The sequence below is a fragment of the Sinocyclocheilus rhinocerous genome, unplaced genomic scaffold (genome assembly GCF_001515625.1).
Source record: "Sinocyclocheilus rhinocerous isolate Xijiao unplaced genomic scaffold, SAMN03320098_v1.1 scaffold612, whole genome shotgun sequence".
NCBI classification, from domain to species: domain Eukaryota; kingdom Metazoa; phylum Chordata; class Actinopteri; order Cypriniformes; family Cyprinidae; genus Sinocyclocheilus; species Sinocyclocheilus rhinocerous.
This window is the reverse complement of record NW_015625585.1, coordinates 56,291-75,168: the sequence shown is the minus strand read 5'-3', so window position 1 is coordinate 75,168 and position 18,878 is coordinate 56,291. Positions and strand designations below refer to the sequence as shown.

Genomic DNA, 18,878 nt, shown 5'->3' with positions numbered 1-18,878 from the left:
GTTGAGAAAGAAAACAAGGGTGTATTGGATCCGTGCATTGACAGCAGCCGCTGCCGCCAGTCATTAATGTTAATTTAAAGAACGAAAGAAAAGAAAATCCCTCACTGATGTTGACTGAATCACTTTTGTAACCTCATTTTATATTTTATTTGTCTGCTGTTTGGCGCTGACTACTGTAATGGCAACGTGCATCTGTGTATGCGATTATTTTGGAGATGCGTTCCAATATAATTTATCCTTATTTAGGGTATAGGCCTATTTAGGGGTGTGCGATATATATCGTCTGCGATATCGTAATTGTTGTTTTAACGATGTGCGATTTGACATTATCGAGTATTTTGCAAAAACCATTCAAAACATCCCTACAGATCGCACGCATACATTACGTGAAGTCTAGACTAGTGCGTGTGCGCATTTAGTGTGTTTTCTTTCACTGCATGATTCAGTCTATTAAAATGCATTTAGAATGATCACAAATTCAAGACATGATGGCAGAAAATTTATATATTTATACCACTTCATATATTCATATATAATTAAATTTCACACGAAGAGTGCTGTTTTTCTCCAAAAATTACCATGATTACAAATGTGACATTGAATTCAATAAACAATAAGTTAATTAAGAGACTTACGTTTTAGACACCATATTGCTTGTTTTTGCTCTATTTCGCCAACAAAAATCATTCCAAACAGCCACAGCACTGTTTTGCGTCTCTGAGCAACATGATGGTGTTTGGTTCCTGAATTAATCAACCGTTAAATTATTCTGTTCAATCGCAAAGACTCACTTATTAACAGTGATTTGCTGCCACCTGCTGGCGGTTTTAATTTCAAATTTCGGCTTTTTCTTTCTTTTTTTTCTTCTTTTTTTCATGTTTTAAATCATTTCAAATATCAGTATTCAACGTTTTATGTTTAATATATCAAAACATTATTTATGCATTTGTAATTGCAGGTTAAATGCATTCATGTCTTGCATTAAACAAAATACATGTGTGTAAATACATCTAAATGCCACTTCAGATGCAGCTTCTGTGTTGATTTAATTTGCTTGGTAACAGCCCAAATGTCTTATTCTAATTCCCTGATTAAATGTAAGAATTTGACTCAAAAGATAATGGACACTTCTAGAAAAAATGGCTTTATAAAGGTAAAAATGCCCATAAAATGTAAAAATCTGTTTAAACTTATTGGAAAAGATTAATTTCTATCAGTATGAACTGACCACCACACAGAATATGAAGAATATTAAAAACATTATGAGTCAGCTGTCTTCGGCAGTCCTTAAGGTACCAGCACAACAACACACTCAGCAAAATATCGTCTAATTATCGTCATCGATAAAATCCCAGAAAATATCGAGATATTATTTTTTGACAATATCGCACACCCCTACGTGCATATATAGTTTTTATGTTTTATATAAATATATATATGATATAGGGGTGGGCGATATACTGGTAGACACGATTAAACCGGTAGAAATTTGTCAACCGGTAGAGATTTTGGACTATCGTCTCTATCGCGGTTACACGCTCACGTGACGTTGCTTTGCTACGTGGTCACGAAAACTTATTGTTTGCATGCATTTTTAAGCATTGTGGTTTAAAAACCAAGTGATTTTAAGCTGCTGAAACTCAATCAGCAGCAAAAGATAACTCATTTCGCTATATGTGCGTGCTGATTGAGAGACTGTTCATGAGCGCTGTCTGAGAGGAAGAGCACGTGAAGACGGCGCTTAGAGTGCGGGAGTATTGAACTTATTAAAGTATTGAGTTATTTTTGCCGCTTTATAGGCCTTGAACGGTTAAATACACTCTTGTATGTGTCAAAATGCCCGTCTTTGCAAGTATCCTCATAAACACAGTAATTTATGTCTTAAGTGAAAGCAAACAGCTGAGAAAGAAAACACACGTGTAACGGTATATTGGATCTGGGCAGCTCTTAAAGTGACAGCAGTCTAATACATTTACATTTAGTCATTTAGCAGACGCTTTTATCCAAAGCGACTTACAAATGAGGACAATAGAAGCAATCAAAACTAACAAAAGAGCAACAATATGTAAGTGCAAATGACAAGTCTCGGTTAGCCTAACGCAGTACATGTAGCAAGGATTTTATATATAGTGTTTTTGCAATGAAAGGTAGAAGGGAAACCGGTCTGTAGTTTTCTAAAAGAGTTGGGTTAAGAGTGGGTTTCTTAAGAAGTGGGGTTATACGAGCCTGTTTAAATGTTGAGGGAAAAACACCAGTGTGAAGGGATGTGTTAATGATGTGAGTGAGTGCAGGTACATCGGCAGGAAAATGACTTGAAGGAGATTAGATGGAATAGGATCAAGCGGACAAGTAGTAGTATGATTGGAAAGGATGAGTTTAGAGACTTCTGCCTCAGAGAGTGGCGAGAAGGATGAAAACGAGTGTATGTTTTCAGGTAAGATGTGTTTGGCAGTTTGTGGTGTGGCAAATTGTGCACTGGGGTTTGTAATTTTATTAATGAAGAATGTGGTAAAGTCGTCAGCTGTTAGAGTTGATGAAGGAGGGGGAGGAGGAGGACAAAGGAGGGAGGAAAATGTTTTAAAGAGCATGCGAGAGTTAGGCAAATTGTTAATTTTGTTGTGATAGTATGTCCTTTTAGCAGTGGAGACATTAGCAGAGAATGAAGAGAGGAGTGATCGATATACATTAAGGTCAGTAGGATTTTGTGATTTGATAATATTCCTGATAATAATATTCCTAATTTTCTTGCTGACTGCCATTCATGTTAATCAAACAACAAAAAAGATAAGATCTCTCACTGCTCTTGACTAAATCAATTTGTAAGTTTAATAAGAAGAAATATATATTTAATTTACACAGTTAAGAATATGCAGTGTTTTTATACATTACTTTATAATTACTTTATACAATGTATGTAGCATTTCTTATTTATTTGTTCTACTGTAGTTTTTTGTCCTATTGGCTGTAATTAGTTTCTTATTCTTATTTAAATGCTGACTGTTTACTTGTCTTCCATGAGCGTGAGTTTTTTTTTTTTTAACCTAGTATAATTTTTTTGTGATATTGACACTGGTGACAAGAATTATGAAATTTCTATGGTATCAAAAATGTGGATATCATAAAGACCTTATTTAAAGCAAAAATAACTAGGCTATATTGTGATATATTTATCGTTAACGTGAAATAAAATTACTCATATCGTGATATAAGATTTTGGTCATAATGCCCACCCCTAATATGATATATATTAAATAAATATGATATATGATGTTATATATGATTTTATACATTATGCATTTCAATTGCTATTTATGCATATCAACTGAAGTTAAATAAAATTTTCTTGTGTAAAACTGTTATTATAACTACGTGCAAAATTATTGTAAAATTGTAAACTCCTGAAAACGCCCATAAAAGAGTATAGAAAAGCTTTGCATGTGTCTATAAAACATATTTATATGTATAAATCAAAAAATTTCATGTAGAAAAGTAGCAATATTTTAAAAGAAAATTTTTTATCTATTCAAAATCAACACAGCTGCCCACACTAAGCACATGCACAGAGTAAAAGATTGATCTTGGGATTTTAAGAGTAAAATGTAGATTGAGTAATTGGAAAAACAATATTTCACGCAGTCCACAAGAGAAATCAGATTTAACATTAAATAAATGCTTTGCAAAAATATGGTGGCAACAGAAATGCCGACAGGACATTGACAAACCTAAAGGGCACCAAAATAATTAAATTAAACAAAAGACATTTAGACATTGTGGTGTGAAATAAGACGGATCAGCAATGAGATTAGCATGTGAAAAAAAAACACCTGCTTCTATCAGCAGGGAATATATTGTCCAGTTTATCACTAGAAGTGTGTATAAGCTCAAACGTCACCGCATCAGGGTGGGAAAGACAGGGAGGTATCAAGAGAAAGAGAGAATGGAAAAAGTGAAAGATAGACATGCTTATTCTAACCAAAATCCCTAAATAACCAAAACACAAATCCCTGGCAAGATCTGGCTCCTTCCTGTAGCAGGTGTAGTAGTGCATCCTTTAGTAAGTCACACACACACACACACACACACATATGTACCGTGTATGCTGCTGTAGGTGGCTGAGCTGTCTGAAGGTTTTCTGGCAGTAGGAACAGGTGTAGGGTTTGGCGCCGCTGTGGATGCGGATGTGCTGCGCCAGATAGCTGGAGTTGGCGAAGGATTTGGAGCAGTGAGGACACTTGTGTGGCTTCGCCTCCGTGTGTGACTTGGCATGAATCTGCATGTCTGATTTGTTGAAAAACGTCACTGCACACATCCGGCACCTACAGAGAAAAATCAGCATGTGCGTTTGCATTCGAAATACTCCCAAAATTATCATCTTTAAAAACACTAAAATGGCCTTGACACTTTTGAGAACATATACTGAAAAATGTATCACAATGTAGCTCATGAATTCCATTTGCATCACATTTATCATCTTTATAGACGCTACCTTACAAGCTGAGGGAAAATAAAGCAATATTTTTGTAAGGTGGCAGAAATGTCATGCGATTAGACTTAAAAGTTCAAATAAAACCACTACTACACTTTCAAATAGGGTCAGTGTGTTTGTTTCAGTGCTTAATACACACTAAAATTGATCAAGTCTCATGATCAAATGTTAAATTAAAACCATTAAATAACCAACAAAACTTAAGAAAATAGCAAATATGAAAGAAAATGGCTATTTATTTCAATAATTCTGTTTAAATTCTTAAGCAATAATAGGCACCTGTAGGACTTGTTCCCATCTTTGCCTTGATGATCATCCTCATCATTGGAAAGGTCGTATGGGTCACTTGTGTTATGCTGTAAGAGAAAAAAAAATGCAGGTCAATTTTTACTTATGCATCAGTCAACACCTTTAGAACAATGTAGAGAAGCATGTTTTGAGTATCTTATTAATAAATAATAAAGCTAAAATAATAAAGTTTCTCAATTCCATCTATTTCTCACTAATTTAAGTTCTTTAAGAATTTTACCTTTTCTAAATTGACTCAATGAAGGCTGGTTTGGACAATAACAGGACTATACCTTGAAAAAATCTGCTGATTACCAATAAAGTCCTAATATTACCTAATATGATGATGCTGAGTTCAAAAATATTAATTAATACGTTCAATAATTTTTTTAACAAAATAAAAATGAATATTTTCAAATATACGTATATGTATCAGCTCTAATTCACTTCAAAAGTAGGCAAATGTCAAAAGTTCTGTAATTTAATGACAAACAGAAGTATTCAAAATGTATCATTTCACATACAATCTGCAAAGGAGTGGAAAAATACGCACAAATACTCCATTTAATGTCAATGACCATTACATAAACACAAGTTTATGAATAAATATTATATAATAGCTTTTTAATTTTTTTTTTTTTTTTCACAAATTCTGTAATATCAGAGCTTGACAATAAGGACTGTCTGTTGGGCCGGCACCAGCCTGAACAACGTTCGGGACAGTTGACGAATTTGTCACTGGCCCGATCGGGCCACTGCTGCATCATCACAACGATTTATCATTTGCACATGTTTTTAAGCCTTGCCAATTTAAACAATCAAGCAATTTTAAAGCATTCAAGTGCAAGATGACACAAAAGACAACTACATTCAGTTGAATTATGTCTTTAATTGAAGAGTTGAGAAAGAAATCGCATGTTTATCATTATGTTGGATCCATGCACTGATTCTTAAATTTACCGCACCTAATTTACCAACTGCTGTCAGTGGAAAAAAAGAGAGTTTAATTTTTATCTTTGTTCTGTTTATTTATTAGTGCTATTGCTTGTAATTTGTTCATCTGTTCCTATTTACCGAATGTACACTTGTCTTTAATAATGTTTGAACTTCATATTTGTTAGGCTAGTTGTTTTTGCTGTGGTATTGAAATTGGAATCGAGAATTGTAAAATTTAACTGGTATTTAAAATTTTGATATCATATAAGCTTATTTATTAGAATCAAAGATAACAACTACTATTTTATTTTTTGTGGCAGGGCATGTAAAAATTTGAAGCACTGGCTCAACTGAGCCAATAGAAAAAATCCTTAGCATTAAACGCGGAATATCTGCAGTTTGGATGTAGTAAAACACCCACAGAACACATCCAGGTCATGTTTTCATTTTTTTCTGTCACTGGCCATAATTCTAACCTTGAAAACAGGGTTAGGCATAAAATAATGTCTTCAGAATTATTCATACATGTGAAAATGGGCTGACTTTAAACCATAAAAAAGTAATCTGGCTCAGAGGAAGATGGAAATCATGTCTGTGTGGCAGTTTTTCTGCTGATTAAGGGATAATACAAGACTTCTTCACCTTACAAATGGTTGCCAATAGCTAAAATGCTACGAAATGCATCATATTTTGAGAGAAAATGTGACGTGCTCGCGCAAAACAGGCACTGATTTTGGAATCAGCACCCCAAAATTATTAAGAAACAAGTACTGGATTTCATTTAGCAAATCTGATGCAGGGCGGTGTAATATAAACAATAACTTATTTTGATGAAGGTAAATTTATGATTTCTCACCTGTCCCCCAGCGGCCAGGTGTGCAAGAATCAGCGCATCACTTCCTGTGGCAAGTGCGTGGGCTGAAACGGGACCTGCCCTTGGCATCATGGACTTCTTCTTTCTGCCCCGCTTTGAGGGGAATGGCATGACTACGGCGGGTGGAATACTGCCGTCCTCTTTCTTGTCTGTTTATGTCAGTGGAGCAAATAAATAAATAAAATGTAATATTGATTATAAAACACAATCTGTATAATTTCTTCCTGCAATTCTGCATTGAGGATAAAGGCAATGAGTTTTAAACTTGTGACAGTGAAGGTCTTTACTGTTATTTTCAAAGAAATGTCTGAAATTTAAAAGTCTGACATTAAATCCTTCACACTGATATTGATTAACTCAATTATTTAGTAAACATTTCATATGAATTTCAATAAAATGAACATAAATGTGCACTAAAACCTAATCATGCATTTGTAATATTGTAATGTCCCAATTTTAAAGGTGCTGTATGTAATATTGGCAGCTAGTGGTTGAAATGGGCACTGCAGTCCAAATTCAACATATTGGAGCGATTCGTTTCCCCTGCCCCTTCCTCCTCAGACTCACCAGGTTGCCAGATTGAGGACATGCAACAGGAATGAGCGCAACTGACAATAAATGGCGACGACCCTCACATTGTAAATTGATGAGTTGATTTACCCATGTTTTAACATGCCTCTGATCATAGAGATTTTTAGATGGATGACAAGGTTTTTTAGGACGGGTAGAATCTGTGATTTCTGATCCAGTATGTTTGCTGGCTTCCATGGCTGCGATACGCTGTGTTTTCCGTCCAACTGGCAACCCAGGGTGTGGAAATACTAGGCATGACGAAGCGAATATCGTCCTCTTTTGGAAGGCCAACAAAGTAGTTTCACTTTCACAACGAAACACAGCGTCACACGCGGCGGCGGCTAGAGTGAGCGGAGGTCGGTCGTGACGTAGACATGTGGGGGCGTGTTAGAACGAGCCGTTTTAGGTAGGCGTGGTTGACTCTTAACTTTTATAAAGAATATCTCTTTGGATTTGAGACTTTAGTCTTTGCAACTTTACAGATCTTCTTTATGCACCAAGAGCTTGTAACACTCCAAAGAGAAAGGAATAATTTAAATCGCATCATATGACCCCTTTAAGTTGGCCGAATCACACAGACCAAAACAAAACCAGTCATTCCAACAGGGAACACACATTTCAACATTGAATAACTGGCTGTAGCATTGTTTTTCAAAGAAAATAGTATGTGATCTTGACGTGTTTCCTAAATATATGCAAACATATTAAGATATTTTTATGCTTTAGTACAGTCAATAAATAAATAAATACATACAGCACCTTTAAAGATCTACCTCGGCAAACCATTGTGGCTTCCCAAACCAATAATCTTATATGTCTGACCCAATTATAAAGTCAAATGAGTCTATTACATGAAATAATGTCGTTTGAAATTTGAATTTACAAAAATATCCAAAATTTAATCAAAGCAAAAGGTGGTGGCTGGCAGGTTGTGTTACTGCTATTTCAAGTCAACAGCCACCAAATTTCTAATCTGTGCAGTGAATAAAGTGTTATTTGACTGCATAAGTGCTTTAGTGATGTGAGTGTGATTGACCGCAGGTTTCTGGTAGAGATGTACATGTGCTATTATACTTACAGTGGCTGTGGAGATAGAGGGAAGGGGGCCGGACAGCCTCTGACAGAAAAGAGCAGAACATACTCAACATATAGAGCTCGCTGTCCCTCTCTCTATCCATCCATCATCCATCCCTTCTCACTACCTCCCAGTCACTCTCACTTTCACTTCCTACAGCTTATTTGGCTGTCAGACTGACTGAGTAAGCAAACATATGTGTGAGTGTCTGGTGCTTTAAACAGTAAAAGTGACATGAAAACAATTAGGAGAATAATCAGTATCATGCAATGTGTGGCATATTATCTGTTATTAAATAAGAAGAAAATGCTCAATCAAGCACATGTTCTAAATATAATGATTACGAACATCATGAATCATTTGTGACTATGAAATGCGAACATAACTGTTACTATTTACTGTGTATAATTGTGTGCAAGAAAACTGTGAACTTGTAACAAAGCATATTTTTTGGCTGTAGTGGATGTTACACTTTTATTCAGCAAGGACACAATAAATTGATCAAAAAGCACAGTAAAGACATTTATAACGTTACAAAAGATTACTATGTCAAATAAATGCTGTTTTTTAACTTTCTATTCATCAAAGAAATCATGAAAAATGTATCAAGGTTTCCACAAAAATATGAAGCAGCACAACTGTTTTCAACATTGACAATAATAATAAATATTTCTTGAGCAGCAAATCATCATATTAGAATGATTTCTGAAGGATCACGTGATACTGAAGACTGGAGTAATGATGCTGAAAATTCAGCTTTGATCACAGGAATAAATTACATTTTAAAATATATTCACATAGAAAACAACGTGTAACATAAACATTTTTATTCTTTTTACTGTATTTTTGATCAAATAAATGCAGAATTGGTGAGCAGAAGAGACTTCTTTCAAAAACCTTATCTTACAAACTCTTGAATGGTCTTGTACCTGTGTGTACAAGATAGAGTAAAAATCTTTACCTGTGTTTGTTGGGTGCAAAGCGGACACAATCATGGTTGTTGTGGGCGGTCCAGAAACAAAAGACTGAGAGGAGGCAGGAGTGACCAGCGCCCCCTGAGGAGTCGTGATCACTAACCCCGCTGAGAGCCAGAGGACAAACACATCAGTTTGACCCATTCTGATAACCTCATTACATTAACATTTTATTTCAGCAGCTATACGTGTGTGTATACTGTATATGAAGAGTTCATTTGCAAAAACCGATAAACGTCACTTTAAAAAAAAATGAGCTGATTGCCTGCATTATTCTCCACATATAGCGCGATCTGAACCCTAAACACGTTTTGTCAAAAAAGCCGGTTTTGTCTACTTTCAAGGCATCGAGAGTTCATGTTTTACTGCAGAAGCCGACAAGCGCCCTTGTTGTTTTTGAACAGAAGCCGATAAGTCCATTTTAGCGAATCAGCGTGCTGTATTCAGGTCATGTGACAAGGCTACTTTCACTTTAAAAAGACGTGCTAGCTGAGAGAAGTTTCGTCAAAGCTGACTAAAAGTTATGGAGGATGGATAATTTCGACGAACTTGATGAACCTGTGATATCTTCTTCAGGGCGAAAAAGGAAAATAAAAGCTGAAACGTTTTCACAGAACCTTGCAAAAGCAGCGCCAAGATGGTGCTCGGCTGGTTTAACTTGTCTGCCAACTAGTCCACCAGAATGACCAACCAAAACCCCTCTTAAAGTTGCAATGAAACAGAAGTAGGGTTGCAAAAAGGTGGAACATTTCCAGTAAATTTCGGAAACATTCCAGGATTCTTTGGCATGTTCCAGGAATTTTTGGAACGTTTCTGGAAATTTACCGAAAATTTTCCACCCCTTTGCAACCCTAAACAGAAGTAAAATCTTTTCTTCTGTATTGTAACGTACATTGGAATAAGTGTTATTTTAGTAAGACTGATATAGTTTTTGCTCATATTTTGAATTAGATTTTATTTTTAGATTTCCTGTTTTCACTTTAATTTTTGTTAAAATTTTAGCATTTTTGTATATTTTATTCATTTTTGGTGATTTTAAATGTGTATATTATTTATTAATTTTTATTTATTAGTTTTAGTTATTTTAGCACTTCAACTAAACCAAAAAGAGAAATGTTAACCTCAGAAACTTTTTAAAAATATATATATATTTTATTCCAGTTGGCTTTTATTTAATTTCAAGAATTTTTTCATGATTTTAGGATGTCTTTACACAGCTGAGTTAAGGCTGCTCTGTGCCTGCTTAAAATCCAGTTTAAAGATGCAATGTCATATAAAAGCTAGATTAAATTATGGCAGCCCTTCTCCACCTAAGCCCTTAGTATTAAAGTTTACACTTGTAATTGCTGTGTAAATGCTTTTATGCCTCTTCTGAGCAGCATTAAACAGTGTGTAAAGACACTCAAATGCCACGTCAGAAGTGCTTCTGTGTTACCTTTGAAGTGTAAATTTCCCATTAGTTTTAGTTAACTATAGTAACCCTGATCTGAATGTAGAGCAGGACTTAGTTCTATGCATCGGTTTGTTGATTGGATTTTGAGAGGTGGGTGATGCACTCAAAATTGGAGGCGTGCACGTGAGTGTGCAGGGGCGGGGTTTAAGCAGACTACATGATTGGAGAAGTCCTGCGAATGTCACCAGAGAAAAGTCTGTCATTTTCACTTGAAGGTCCGGTTTGACATTTTGATTAAACACTACAAAGTCAAAAAAAAAAAAAAGGAAAAATGAAACACATGCAAGGATTAATTGTTCACAATAAAATCTATAACATGCATCAGTGTTTCCCACAGACTTACACACTATTTGTGGTGGCACTATCCCCAGGGGAATTTATAACTTCGATACGATATAGATATTCTATACCATTTTGATACAATGGGCAAAAATTTAAGGGCATAAAATTTTAGATTTTTATTGAAAGATAAATATAACAAGACTAGAACATGACAAAGACAATGAGGTACATGTTTACATCAATAGAAACAACATGAGGTGGTAAAACACTGGAGAAAAACTTATGGATTTGCCTATGTTTACTTTAAATTTCTTTAGAGAGAAGTATTATTTTTCCTATTTTTACCCAAAATAGGGTGGTGTGAGCATTAGTGAGTGCACTCATGTAACGTGTTTAATTCATACTCACACAGAAACTCCAAATACGCCTCACAGATGTTGAATGTAGAGCAGGACTTAGTTCTATGCATCGGTTTGTTGATTGGATTTTGAGAGGTGGGTGATGCACTCAAAATTGGAGGCGTGCACGTGAGTGTGCAGGGGCGGGGTTTAAGCAGACTACATGATTGGAGAAGTCCTGCGAATGTCACCAGAGAAAAGTCTGTCATTTTCACTTGAAGGTCCGGTTTGACATTTTGATTAAACACTACAAAGTCCAAAAAAAAAAAAAGGAAAAATGAAACACATGCGAGGATTAATTGTTCACAATAAAATCTTTAACATGCATCAGTGTTTCCCACAGACTTACACACTATTTGTGGTGGCACTATCGCCAGGGGAATTTATAAATTCGATACGATATCGACATTCTATATCATTTTGATACCATGGGCAAAAATTTAAGGGCATAAAGATAAATATAACAAGGCTAGAACATGACAAAGACAATGAGGTATATACTGAGAAAATAAAATAGAAAAAAAAAACTCGAGGATAAAAAAAAACCGAAAAGAGAAAAAAAAAGCCGTCGACGCCAATGCGAGAGAGACGCAGCTTCATGCAGACTTCCGGCTGGCGAGACAGGGGGAGAAGCGCCCGCGTGAGTTGCTCAAATTTGGAGAAATAATTCACAATTGACTGATAACTCTGTGTTAATTACCGGTGATGGCGATTCCCTTTCAACCCCCAGAGCTCCTCCGGGCCGGGACAGTTCGGAAACTTCGTCCAAATCCGCCCGAACCCCTTGGATTCACCGATTTTTTTCCCTCAATTTTTTTCTATTTTTTTTCTCTCGCGAACGGCTGCCTGACTCCGCTCGACTACACTTCCTGTGAATGAGGTCAAAATGACAGCAAGCCAACCGCCAAAATCACTTCCGCCATGTGAGGTCATATATTTTCCGGGGAAAAAAAAATGTTTATTTAAATTATGGGTTTGTGTGCTTCTAATTTAACTTTTATAAGGATCACGATGTATGTGCATATTATGCATCTTAATATATATAATTGGGAAATAAGAAATGTGAACACCTCCATCAACTTTATATGGAAATCCAAATGAAATCATATGAGTGCCTTTTAAACGCTTGTACTGTAATAGTTGTCTTTATTTTACAGCTTTATATTTGTGTTACAACCTGTTCTTTTACTTATGTAAGTACTTATTCTTTATATAATGTATTTTTTAATCGTTCTTATTAAAAATTGCTTTGCATTTATTTGTATTGCTGTCTTTTTGCAAGTTTGATAAATAAATTAAAAACCCACTTTAATAAAGCCCGTTATGGAAAACAAAACATAGGTATACGCTTCTCTGCGTTTGCAAGTTTGATAAATAAATTAAAAACCCACTTTAATAAAGCCCGTTATGGAAAACAAAACATAGGTATACGCTTCTCTGCGTTTATGAGTTGATGCCGAAGGGTTGTGTCTCCGCCCATTTGGGGCGGGGTTATCGAATGCTTTGTCTTGATTGGTTCCGATCCGACCAATGAGAGATCAGCGGGTAAAGCGACTACACCCAGAATTTCGAATTTTGAAATCCAAACGGCTACGAGAGATTATTGCGCCGTGCTGTGTTTTTTGCTTGTCTCAGTCCCGTGTATAAAAGGTTTGTTGTTTTGTTTTTTCTTATAAACATCAACCGTGAGTATGATAATTTATGCTTTACATTTTTATTTGAAGATGAAGCTTATTGTATGAATTTTATACGTTTATTTTGCGTGAATGACGTCGGCTAAGCTGCGATGTTTTCCAGCAACGGTTTGTTTTCATTAATACACGTTAAATGTGTTTATCGGTAATTTGGAGTTTATTAACTTAAATGTGCACTTGATTGACAACGTTATTTGACTAAATAACGCTAACTAACTTTTTTTTTAAATGTTATGTGTTTTTTTTTTTGGGCTTGACTTGAATTGAACAAGATCCATGAACAAAGAGGTAAGATTATAAACATTTGGAAATGCATGGGAGTTAACATGCAAGTTAATATCCACTTGCAAGCATGCATATTTAGCCCAAGCTACTTGTCATTACTGTTCAGTAGAGTACAAAATATTATGCATCTCATCAGCAATTTAGTTTTGAGTGCTGAATGCATTATTTTTAGACTACAGCTGCTTTGTTTTGTATTGCACATCTCTGAAATAGCTCTGCTGTCATGTGTACCTTTTTGAAAGTCTGTTCATGTTATTTTCTTGGTTCTTTTGCAGAATACAACTTCCCGTCTTCCTGTTATGTCTGGGAAACGGGCTCACACCAGCAGCACAGATGGAGAGCAACAGCAGCCTGCGCAGGTGTGCTTTTAGTCCGTTCAGATTTCCCTTCCTCATGCTTTCATCACAAATTTTCATCTTTGGATTATTTTGAATGTATTTAATGGAAAAACATCCTCAATTTTCTACAGAAGAAAATGCGCAAGGTAGATATAGAGCCGCCTCAGAGGTTCAGATCTGCGGCTAGTGTCGCGCCCCCTAGACGTCCTGTGGCAGTCAAAGCTCCTGGTACATTATATTGAAATTTAACATAATGTTTTAATTTTGAGGGGCCATTTGACTAAAATAGCAGATGGGGTCTTCATGTTGTCTTTCTTCTTTCAGCCAAACCTCTTCGTCCAACTGGAGCCGCAACAGTTGCCGTTGCCCCCGCAAGAGGTATTGCAAAACATGTGCTTTAACTAATCATAAACACCAAAAACCTCACTTATCACTAATACAACCAGGTCATTAGCACAAAATGTGGGTTAAAATATTTTCTTATTCATCCATCTGTAAATATTCAATCTGCTCATTTCAATGAGCCCCATCAATATTAGCTGCAGTAATATCAGAAGTGAACGTCAACTTAACATCAACATTGTCTTTGCATCAAGGTGACCAGAGAAAACCAGTTGCAGCAGTCCCTAAAGGTAAAACATACATGCATATGTGTGGATCAAATATTTTCCTTTTTTTTTTTTTTGTCTGTAATATTATGATACAGTATAATGCAGTAGATGACTATTGGCTAATTTATCTGCTTTTAGCTGCTGCAGGTTCAGGTGCATCACGGAGGCCAGGATGGGACCTGAAGGGCAAAGTGAGTGACATGGAGAACAAAGTCCAGAACTACCAGGGCAAAATAAAATCTGCAAATCAGGAAAATGAATATCTGAAAGACTCCATAACCAAAGCCCAAAAGCATAAGGCTGAAATCGAACAGGAGAACAGCGGTCTCAAAAAGCGTCTCAGGTAAGCATGTTAAAAATAACTCCATAATGAATCAGAACCTGATGGTCTTTTATTTATTTGTCTGATAATATTCTTGATTATTTTGTAGGAATTGTGAAGAGGAGCTGGTAAAGCTGGCTACTGTTAAAGACGATCTGGAGCAAACCTCTAAAGAGAGAGATGGTCTTAAGAAAGACCTCAACAAGCTAACAGAGGAGCATAAGGTTTTGGAAGGACTCAGGGACCATTTGGAGTCTGAGCTCCGCAATATACAGGTAAAAATTTACATTAACATCCATTTCGTGTAATCTGATTCTGTCAATAAACTCTTCCTGTGTCTTTCTCAGACTCAGCTCGCCATTCAGACCTCTGCACTGGGCCGGTGTCAGGACAGTTTGAAGGAGAGCCAAGAACTGGCCAGGAACCTTGAGGAGACAGTGGCCCATCAAAGAGAAGAGCTGCACCTTGGAGAAATGGAGCGAAGGAAACTCCACAACGCCATTCAAGAGCTCAAAGTGAGGATGCATGATTTTTTTTTTTTGGGAGAGTAATATAAAACTATATTGTTTACTTGGTATGTGTGACACTATGAAGCAATAAATCAAAGCAATGTATGACTGAAATGAGCAAAAATACATATATGATAGTTGCTTGGTATCTGTTTGTGAGCCGTACCGAGCCGAGTCGTACCACGCAGTGGAAAAGTGCCAATTGTGTTGTGTAACTTTGCTCAAATTGATACTGTCCAAAATCCCACTTATGTATTCATGTATTCAGTCATGTATGTTCAAATATGCATTAATGAATCCACACACCCTTTTTAGGGCAACATCCGAGTCTTTTGTAGGGTCCGCCCACTGTTGACCGGCAATCAGTCTGATATTCTGCACATCCAGCTGCCGGCCCATGACAACAAGGCTCTTACGCTTGCCAAAATGGAAGAGGTAAATGGTTCCCATCATGCTTCTGGTCTTAGGGATGTTAAGTTTGTTATAGGCTGCATCCGAAACCACATACTTCTCTACTATGTAGTAGGCAAAAAAAACCAGTATGTGACAAAAGAATTGTCTGAATTCAAAGTACTCATAAAAGAGTAGGCAAAAAAGTCCAATTACTCTGGTATGATTCTGAAGTGTGCATGCGATGAAGACTTTACTATCCTATGAGGCCACAGGAGAGGATTTATGAATGGCAGTGACATGACACAACTGATGCTGGTAGGTCACGTGACAATGGCAAAATAGAATAAACTATTTTTGTGGTCGCGAAGTAATTGCCTGTTTCAAAAACATACAAGATTTCCGATGCAGCCATAGTCTTTGATATAGACCATCTGACTGACATATAAAGCAGCCAATCACAGTTTTTGTTCAGTACCATGTTTAGTGCATGAAAATGTAGAGTTGATGTCCCTATAATTACAGAGCGGCATGCAACCAGTACAGCTGAGATTAAGTTTGGTATAATCTAAAGCGTTTGTCCAAGAGCCTCTCCAATTTACTCTTCTTCTCCCCAGTCGCACACAGGTCGCACGGCTGACACTCAGAAGAGCTATAACTTCAGCTTCGACCGTGTGTTTGGACCACGTGCTGTTCAGCGTGAGGTTTTCGAAGAGATCTCCCTGCTGGTGCAGTCTGCTCTGGATGGGTACAACGTTTGTTGCTTTGCTTATGGCCAAACTGGCAGCGGGAAGACCTTTACTATGGAAGGGAGCGATCTGGAGGAATTGTGGGGAGTCATTCCACGTGCTGTCCAGCAAATCTTCAAGTCTGCCAAAGCACTCCGCGAGCAAGGATGGCAGGTAAGGGCTACGTATATGTTTTGTATGAAATATCTGTTGTTAAAATGAGGTTAAATATGTTGTGATAGTTTTTTTTTTTTTTCCCAGGGCACCCAGTGTGTTATTGCTTTGGCCTCCTCATGGTTTGTTTATTAATAGACTGTTTCTGTGTTGGTATTTTTAGTACACCTTCACTGCCAGCTTTGTGGAGATCTACAATGAGACTCTTCGAGATCTTCTCTACACAGGAAAGCCAAACAAGAGACCGGAGCATGAGATCAGGAAGATCTCCAGCAATGAGATCACAGTTACCAACCTGACCTACCAAAAAGTCAACAATGAGGATGAGGTACTGCTCAAAGTGTTGTTTTGTTGTTGTTGTTTTTTATAATTGTTGTAATGGACTTGCTTACTTGCTAAATAATTAAAAATGTGAGTGTGTTTTTGTTGTATTATTATTATTATTTTACACAAGTCATGAAATCAAAATTTGACAATTCACATTTTTATGGAATGTTGCTGTTTATTATAAATGACTTATCCATGCATATTCATTTATTTTTTTACATGCTCTCATAATTGTTAATCAAATGCATTAACATATGTTAAAGTCCCACCCCAATATTTTTTTCTTCTGTTTGATAAGCCATTCCACTTAGATATGCCACAATAGGGAAGAAAAGACGGCCACAATTTCAGTTTCATTCTGATATAGTTAAGTAAAATTAAAACCACAAAATACATTTTCCTTACTATAAATAAAATAAACATTAACTGAATTAAAATATAAAAAATAAAAAAAAATCTCATGTTTAACTTGATGTACTAAAATAACTCAAACTGAAAGAAACATTACAATCTATTTAGACATATGAGGGGGGAAAAATAAAACTAACATAAATGTTAAAAACAGCAAAATGAAAATATACAAATAAAAGCATTCAAAATATTAATTAAAACTATAATATGAATGAATGAATGCTATCTTTATTTCAGACTCAAAAAGAGAGATATAAAATAAAACAGCATACAAAAAACAACATACAACATGAATAACAACAACAACAAATAACAACAAAGCGCTGAGAGGAACCCGGACAGAGTTCAAATAACACTTTCCTTGAACTCGCAATCCGCTCAGACGAAAAGTGGCTTGTGACTAACAACACAAGTTCGTCCTGTGCCATCGTCTTCATTTTGACAACTAAAAAGTTCAAAAACTCATCTTCCACAACAATCTTGCCATCATTAGCGGTATAAATCTCAAACTTTGTTCTGAGAGAAGCGATAGACTCTCCACCTGTCTGCTTCTCTTGGCGATCCGCCATGTTGTTGTAATCTCTTGAAAGGTCTAAAATATGAATGAGTCTCTTTTATATGAATAGTATCTCAATGATACTAAAATAAAACTTCTCTAAAATTAAGAGTAATTAGAGTTGTATTTGATTTGTTCATACTTGCTTGTGCAGTTTATTAATGTTCCTTTTTCTTTCTTCATATCTCAGGTGCACAACTTGATCATGTTGGCAAACCAGAACCGGTCCACAGCCCGCACAGGCATGAACGATCACTCTTCACGTTCTCACTCTGTGTTCCAGCTAGACATAGAGGGGCAGAACTCTGATCGAGACACCAAGTGCAAGTGTAAGAATCACATACTACCTGCTAGGGCTGTCAAAACAAAATTCAAATTTTAAGTGTGCATTAAGGAGGCAGCCTTCTCAGTGGCGCATGAGATGCGATGACGATGTAAGTGTCGTTGCATTTTAATGTTTTTGTTAGCCTATCCAATTGAAGCCACTAGATGAGGCGCTGCTGCGTTGATGATTACAAATATTGTGGGAAAAGAACATCAATGCGGAGAAGATCTTGTCTAGAGGGACATCTATCATCGTTGCACTCGCGTCTCGCACAAAAGAGCCGCATGTTTAGAAAGCCATGTAAAATTAATGCAAGTTTAACTTTGGAAAAAAACATATCTCGAGACTTTATGGTGGGGTTTTTTCCCATCCCACTGCAACTTTTTAAATGAAAAATGTACTCTGCGTGATTGGCTTTCGACCCTTTGTATTAAACTATGAACATGATGCTGTTTTGTTTAAGCAACTTAATTATAATTGGTTTATAAACATTATTTTAAACATTATGCACTTTTTTTTCACAGATAGTCATGTTATCTTATGCTTTGAATAAACGTGCATTAGTAATATTTTGCTCGATGCGCCTGACATGCAACTGAAATTATGCATTTTAAATTAGAATATAATTCGAATTTTGATCATATTTAAGTACAAAATTCGAATTTAGTTTTTCAGCCATTTTGACAGCCATACTACCTGCATCAACAATAACTAGATTTAATAGATAAACTGCTCTTCTTAAAGCAGCACTATGTAACTTTTGGCGCTCTTTCGCTTAATAAACAGAACTGCACACATCTCGCGGAAGAACATTCCAACCGGAGCTACTTCTCTAAGTTTATGTCTATGGCGATTCACGCAGGTATGTG

The 18,878-nt window shown here is 36.2% G+C and overlaps 2 protein-coding genes across 7 annotated transcripts in view; one reads left to right on the top strand and one right to left on the bottom strand.

The window, feature by feature from the left end:
- Positions 1 to 9,350, bottom strand: part of LOC107754029 (zinc finger protein 384-like) — a 26,600-nt gene extending 17,250 nt beyond the window's left edge. The window contains exons 1-5 of the mRNA XM_016570342.1: positions 9,194 to 9,350; positions 8,236 to 8,274; positions 6,567 to 6,733; positions 4,766 to 4,842; positions 4,092 to 4,316 (exon numbers count right to left, since the gene is read on the bottom strand). Coding sequence (XP_016425828.1) covers positions 4,092 to 4,316; positions 4,766 to 4,842; positions 6,567 to 6,733; positions 8,236 to 8,274; positions 9,194 to 9,350 — 665 coding nt within the window. The remainder of the gene's footprint in view (positions 1 to 4,091; positions 4,317 to 4,765; positions 4,843 to 6,566; positions 6,734 to 8,235; positions 8,275 to 9,193) is intronic.
- Positions 9,351 to 12,516: 3,166 nt separating this feature from the next.
- The window catches only part of kifc1 (kinesin family member C1), an 11,015-nt gene continuing 4,653 nt past the window's right edge, over positions 12,517 to 18,878 (top strand). The window contains exons 1-13 of one of the 6 annotated variants that reach the window (XM_016569963.1): positions 12,517 to 12,532; positions 13,306 to 13,321; positions 13,594 to 13,677; positions 13,788 to 13,884; positions 13,981 to 14,034; positions 14,253 to 14,288; positions 14,406 to 14,610; positions 14,699 to 14,864; positions 14,937 to 15,104; positions 15,414 to 15,533; positions 16,106 to 16,390; positions 16,554 to 16,718; positions 17,875 to 18,013. In XM_016569963.1, coding sequence (XP_016425449.1) covers positions 13,310 to 13,321; positions 13,594 to 13,677; positions 13,788 to 13,884; positions 13,981 to 14,034; positions 14,253 to 14,288; positions 14,406 to 14,610; positions 14,699 to 14,864; positions 14,937 to 15,104; positions 15,414 to 15,533; positions 16,106 to 16,390; positions 16,554 to 16,718; positions 17,875 to 18,013 — 1,531 coding nt within the window. In that variant the 5' untranslated portion in view covers positions 12,517 to 12,532; positions 13,306 to 13,309. Of the gene's footprint in view, positions 12,533 to 12,886; positions 12,990 to 13,122; positions 13,142 to 13,291; positions 13,322 to 13,593; positions 13,678 to 13,787; positions 13,885 to 13,980; positions 14,035 to 14,252; positions 14,289 to 14,405; positions 14,611 to 14,698; positions 14,865 to 14,936; positions 15,105 to 15,413; positions 15,534 to 16,105; positions 16,391 to 16,553; positions 16,719 to 17,874; positions 18,014 to 18,878 lie in introns of those variants that run through there. The other 5 variants (XM_016569957.1, XM_016569978.1, XM_016569947.1 and 2 more) reach the window with 5 other exon arrangements.